This window comes from Artemia sp. Qi Xiang Cuo, chromosome 15 (assembly GCF_049724085.1).
Source record: "Artemia sp. Qi Xiang Cuo chromosome 15, ASM4972408v1, whole genome shotgun sequence".
NCBI lineage: Eukaryota > Metazoa > Arthropoda > Branchiopoda > Anostraca > Artemiidae > Artemia > Artemia sp. Qi Xiang Cuo.
The window spans coordinates 23,093,304-23,100,156 of NC_142808.1; the positions used below are offsets into that span (position 1 = coordinate 23,093,304).

Genomic DNA, 6,853 nt, shown 5'->3' on the forward strand with positions numbered 1-6,853 from the left:
ATAGATTTCCAATCGAAGAAGATGCCTTCCAAGCTTCTATGACAACCCCTTCCTTGCGAAGCGTAAAAAAATAAACATATTGAAAACAAATGGTAATATACGCAACGCTCTAGCATTGTCTCTATTCAAGAAAAAAACGAAATAAAACAATAGAATAAATAAATGCAGCATGTAAAAAATATTATCAAATTGTGGTTCATACTTTGGGGTTTGTTTGAGGGATTGGCCTGCTGGACTCGTCCCTATCATATTTTTCATTCCTTAAATTCGTGATTATATGACATGTTTTCTAGAAAGTCAGATGTTTCGTGCAATAATCTTCTTAAATATGGTTGCATTTGGGTGAAATTTTGGGATTATGCACTTTTTATTGTATTTTATTGGTTTATTGCTAGCTTTTCTTTATTTTTTATTTCTTGATTATAGTCATCTATTAAAGAGAAGAAGATCTATTTTCTTAAAGAAAAGTTTTTAAGGGTAATTTTGTGTTGGTTATTTTATTCTTTTTTTCAAAAATACACTATCATATTAAAAAATATACAAAATTCTTTTCTAATACACATTCTTCCTTTCTTTCTCTTATCCTGCGGCAAGGCCGTACCCAGGACTTTTTTTCGGAGGGGTTTTACTCAAAGATTTTTTTTTTGGGGGGGGGGGGGTTTACACAAAAAAAAACTCAAAAACACATACAAAACTTTTTTATATCTATTTTTGTTGCGTTGTTACGAGTCAAAAAAATATTTCGGGGGGGGGGTTAAACCCCCCCCCCCCCCTTCTGGGTACGGTCTTGTCCTGCGGTATTAACTCCATACTGAAGTATTCTAGATTTAAATCTTTTCCTCTTCCTTTTTATTTTCTAGAGAATAGATTTGTTATCTTCATATATTTCTCACATAATTTTCTACATTTACTTTCACTGCTCTATCTTTTCTAAAATTGAACTACTCATAAAGTCTAAATTAAAAAAAAATTCCTACCACTATCAAATACATTACTTCTGCGTTCTATAGCCACCATACTGTACTATTTACAATAATATTGGCTATTTTCACAAGATTGTGTTTGGTTAAAATTTTAGCTTCGAACGCTTATAAGTTGTCATATTTCCATTTCAATGGTCTTTACGGTTTTATTTCTGAAGGGATCACCAAGAATTATTACTAAAGATCGATCCCCTGTCTCACTATGCCCTCTATACAGTGGCGGATCAGGCCTAACTTGCATCCGATGCAAAATCTCCCCCATCAGTCTCCCAAAAATTTTTAAGTCAAATTTTCATTTATTAACCAAATTTTCATGTATTTAAATCTGACTTTTTCTTACGTTATATGGGAAAAGATATAGGAAAAATGAAAGATTCAGGTTCAATTTTTGGGTTCAACTTACAGCCAACTTTCACCCTCTACTTTATTTTAATAAAAATATAATTTTAAAATCACAAAATAATTAAGTATGTAAATAAGGAATCGGATTAACGACGTTTCTTGACTACCAAGGTTCCTGCGACGGCCCTGCAGTGTTTCGCTACAGTGGTTCCCGTATTACCAAATTGGGTCAAACGCAGTGGGTCAAACCCACTGCGGCACTACAGGACTAAGAAATAGTTATAAAAGTTTTATTAGAGATTTTGCGCCACTAAAACTTCTACGCCCAGGGCGAGAGCCTCCTTTGCCCCCCTAAAACTAACTCTACCTCTATATTATTGCTGTTAATCTACACTTATGGTATTTTCTTACAGTTTTCATCCAGTATCTATTGGAGGATCTCAACTAATATCCTAATACGGCGCTTTGTTCTTCGTGGTGTTTTGCAACAGTATTTTTTTGTGGGACTCAGGTTGAACTGTTTTTAGAATAGTGCTCAACTACAATTATTGCTTTGTGTATATGTGATATTCGCCTTCACATTTCACTAACACAAACATTTTCTATTTACATGGTTAAAGCAATGGAATCTAGTAAAGAACGAACGTAGTAACCAAAAATTGGAAACCAGTTAAAACAACAAATTTGCTATTGAGAAGAAACTGTTCTTTGTAGCTCATTTAGGAATGTTAACGGTTATTTTGATTAGTCTTAGTAGTAAAATGTTATTCTGAACAGCCTGGACTACCAAATGTCAAGATCGGGAAAAGTGGGTCCCTTAAACGGGTGATGTCATTCTTTACAGGGATTTGGAGTTTAAGGATGACAAATCTGTATAAATCAGGATACCTGGAGAAAGTGCACGAAAATTTTTTTCGGTCGATCGTTCTTAATTAAACTTATAAAGTGTTAATCAGATGAAAGTAAATTGAGTGTGTAAATTTGAAATAAGTCTAGAGGGCGATCAAAGAAGCGCAAATTTTTATAAATCTCCCCCCCCCCCTCCAAAAACAAATCTGTAAGATTCTTAAAAACACAAAAAAATAGATTTAGACAAATTTTTCATCCGTTTTTGAAGTTTTTCTGTGTTATTTACCCCCCCTCCTCGAAAAAAGTCTTTCGCAAGATGACAAAATAGGAGCAAATGAAAATTTTTTTTGATTTTAGTATGTTCTTTCAAATAAAAATTGCTGATGGTATAGCATTTTTTAGAAAAAATCTAACTGTTAAAATGAATATAGTTTTTAAAAGCTAGTTTTAAAACTTCCTGCTGTTAATTCGAAGGCTATCTTTGTGTATTTAAATGTCGGGAAAGTTCTTAAGTGGTTCCTTTTTGTTGAATAAAATAAAAATGTTTAACTGAAAGTAAGGAGCAATATTAAAACTTAAAACGAAAAGAAGTTATTGCATATACGAGGGGGATTAACACCTCTTCAACACCTCGCTCTTTACGCTAAAGTTTTTCAACATTAAAAAAAGTTACTTATTGTTCTATTAAATAACCCCTGTGTTTCACGAGTCGTTTTTAAAGAATTGGAAAAAATTTAAACTTTAGCGTAAAGAGCAAGGTGTGTAAGAGGGGGTAATCCCCCTCGTGTACGTAGTAATTTCTGTTCGTTTTAAGTTTTAATATTGCTCCTTACTTTCAGTTGGAAATACTCATTTTTTAAATTTATTTCTGATCGTTTTTCAATAACTCCAGGTAATTTGGCTCCACCTTCACGGAAAAATCCTCCTCCTACGGATATATCCTCTGGACAATTCAATCCTGGTGAAAATTTCCCCTGGACAATTACCCTTAACAGCTCCACGCGTAAAACTGATTCAGTAAAGAGAAAGCAAGGCATATAAAGAAATTTCGTAAAGGAATTCTTGCAAATTCCCCCAGTATACAATTTCCCCTGAAAAAATCACCCCCGGATAATTCCCTCTCCATGTAAAATTCTCCCGTGCAAAGCCCCCCGGCATAAAATTCGTCCTCCCTTAATCACCCCAAAAATATAACCATACTTTCCAAAATACTAATACTATACAAATACTATATGTAAACAATGGGCAATTTTTTTAACTTAAAGAGCTTTCCGCAGGGGCTATGAAGGGTCATGTTGTCTTCAAAAACATGGTTATTAGGCCTTTCAACTATGATGAACAAAATGGTAAAGTCAGAATTATGATCAGATCATTTCGGGGAAAAAAGTGGCGTGGGAGGGGGCCTACTTGCCCTCCAATTTTTTTGGTCACAAAAAAGGGCACTAGAACTCAATTTCTGTAAGAATGAGCTCTCACCTGATTTTCTAGGCCCACTGGATCGATACTATCACCCCTGAAAAAAAAAACGCATCCGTGATTTTTCTTCTGGCAAAAAGTACAAATTCTACATTTTTGCCGATAGGAGCTTGAAACCTCTACAGTGGGGTTCTCTGATATGCTGAAACTGATATAGTGAGATTTTCATTAAGATTATATGAATATTAGGGGGTCTTTCCCCCTTTTTTCGAAAATCAAGCAAATTTTCTCAGGCTCATAGCCTTTGATGGGTATAACTAAACATAACAAAATATTTATTTTTAAAATCAGCATAAAAATCCAATTCTTTTGATATATATATTGGTATCAAAACTCTGATTTTTAGAGTTTCGGTTACTATTGAGCCTGGTCGCTCCTTACTTACAGTTCGTTGCCACAAACTGTTTGATATGAAATAGTTAAATGAAGCTATCCATTACATCGGTCTTCTCAATACCTAACATCATGTCTTCATTCTATTTATTATTAATTTAAAAAAAAACTGAAGACCTACAATAGCTAACTCATAGCAAAGAAAAATATCAAGAGGAACTAACGTAATATTCGTAAATGCTCTCAAACAACGGAGGAAAAGAATACAAACACTTTTGCTCCCTTCTGACCCAGGTGCTGACCCAGAGTCGTTCCTAGGGTTCGTGGTGCCCGGGGAAAAATTAATTAAAGCCGCCACCCTCCCCACTCAAATATAATCAAAAAAGCCACATCAAAGAGAAAAATTTGACCAAAGAGGGCAAACCCCCAGTCACGGCGCCCTCCTAAGCTACTGCGCCCCGGGTAGTTGACCCGTCCCCCTAGGAACGGCTCTGTGCTGCATCCTCATAAAGTTGGGACAGGCACTAAAATTTACAAATTAACGCACAGATCAAAGATAAGGGAAAATTAAACTACGAAGGGAAAATAAAATATGAAGGGGAGCTACAAACTTTAGACTATAAAATATAAACTACAGAAAAAACATACACTATAACAAGAATACTTACAAAATCATCATAAGCGTCTTTAATGGCAGTGATTGCAAGTACGCCTATAAGGGGTATGGCAGTAGTTACTGGGGTCAGAGACGAAATAACAGGAACCATTTGTAGGAACAGTAGACATAGAAAGTAAAAGTTGGCCAACCGCTGAAACTGCTCAATTAAGTTGATTGGTAAAAACTTCAACAAAGTATACTTCGAAGTTTTAATATGGTTGTTCTGAAAAATAAAAATGGATATGTTCCACTATTAGTTAGCAACCACTATCATATAATCAAATTAGTTTGGTTTCTCTATATATACATACATATATATATATATATATATATATATATATATATATATATATATATATATATATATATATATATATATATATATATATATATATATATATATATATATATATATATATATATATATATATATATATATATATATATATATATATAATATATATATATATATATATATATATATATATATTATATGCATTACTACTTTTTTTTACTCTGTCTCGCAATTTTATTTTTATTTTTTTAAACAATAAAAACTTTAGCGTAAGAGTGAGCTATTTAGAACCCCCCCTTATATACAATATGTCCTGTCCGTTTTAAGTTTTAATGTTGCTCCTTACTTTCTGTTGAAAAACTTGTTTTTATTTATTTAATACTTCCCAATAACCAATACTATATGTAAACAATGGGTAAAGTTCATAACTTGCAGCCCTTCCCCCGGGACGTGTGGGGGATCAAGTCATTCTCAAAGACAAATTTTTAAAATTTTCGACTATGCTGAACAAAACGGCTATCCCAAAATTTTGATCGGGCGACTTTGGGGAAAAAATGGGCGTGGGAGGGGGCCTAGTTGCCCTCCAATTTTTTTGATCGCTTAAAAAGGGAACTAGAACTTTTAGTTTCCGCTCGATTGAGAGTAGACTAGGAAGTACTATATTGCGCAGACATATAGCAATTTCCATGTTATTTGCGCAGACATATAGCAATTTCCATGTTATTTGCGCAGACATATACGGTTTTTCTGGTAGGTAAACAGGTCATCACACTCTTTGCCAGGGAATGACTCAATTTCAAAAGTTCAGTCTACCAGTCATTACACTCTTTGCCAAGAGGATTTGCGTAATTTCAAAGTTCAATGTCTTTTTTTAGTGGTAAATCAAAACCGGTGTGTCTTTTAAGAGATTTGTTTTCTGGTAGGTATAATCTGGTTTGGTAGGTACAATCTGGTTAGGTGGGTATAATCACATTGCCTATTCAAAGGTAGCGTGCAATTTAAACTGTATCAATTATTTTATTCCAGTTTTTCTAAAAACCAGTATTGTCTATAACTTAATTAACGTTGGTTAAACTTCCGATGGTTAAGAAAGCGTAACAGGTAATTAAAGTATTAGGAATGGGATGCTATAATTAGAATGATTTTAAATTGAAAAATTGTGACGTAAAAATAACTCAGTTATTTGCTTGCGTGTATAGGAATTCCCATGTTATTTGCTTGCTTGTATTTTGTGTTAAAATAAGTAGTTTTTGTATCTTTTAAAAGAGCTTTAAGGGGTTTGAGAGACTCAGTTGCCTGATTCCGTGTGGTTTTCCTTTTCTTTGTGGTAATTAAATAAGAACATTGTTTTTTAAATAATTTTTGTTTTTAGATTTTAATATATCTATCCAGGGTTTGAGAGACTCTGTTTCATAGTTGAGTTGGATTTTTATTTACTTTTTTGTAATTAAAAATATAAATTTTTGTGGAAGTTTTTGTATATTTTAAATTATCTTATTTTGGAGTGATATAATCAGTTGCCTGATTCCGTGTGGTTTTACTTTAATTGATGGTCATTAAAAAACGAAATTTTTGTGTTAAATAATTATTTTTTGTATCTTTTAAAAGAGCTTTATGGGGCTTGAGAGACTCAGTTACCTATTTCCGTGAGATTTTCCTTCACTTGAAACTAATTAAAAACGATATTTTTATGTTAAATGTTATGTTTTTCTAACTTTTAAAATAACTTTAAGTTGAGGGTTAGCCACAGTCTAATTATTAAGGGTGATTTTTCTTTACTTTATAGTAGAATTTATAGTCATTTTTGTGTTATTTTATTATATTAGGTATAAAATGTAATAACAATACTTTGATTTAGAGACTAATTTTCCTAATTCCGTGTGATTTTTCTTAACTTGCTGGTCATTAAAAATGAAA

General features: G+C 32.8%; 1 protein-coding gene across 1 annotated transcript in view; it reads right to left on the reverse strand.

Annotated features, from left to right (window-relative positions):
• The window catches only part of ATP8B (ATPase phospholipid transporting 8B), a 135,251-nt gene extending 130,381 nt beyond the window's left edge, over positions 1 to 4,870 (reverse strand). Inside the window, exon 1 of the mRNA XM_089101782.1 lies at positions 4,652 to 4,870. Within this exon, the coding sequence (XP_088957908.1) occupies positions 4,652 to 4,750 (99 nt within the window). The 5' untranslated portion in view covers positions 4,751 to 4,870. The remainder of the gene's footprint in view (positions 1 to 4,651) is intronic.
• Positions 4,871 to 6,853: the final 1,983 nt, after the last annotated feature.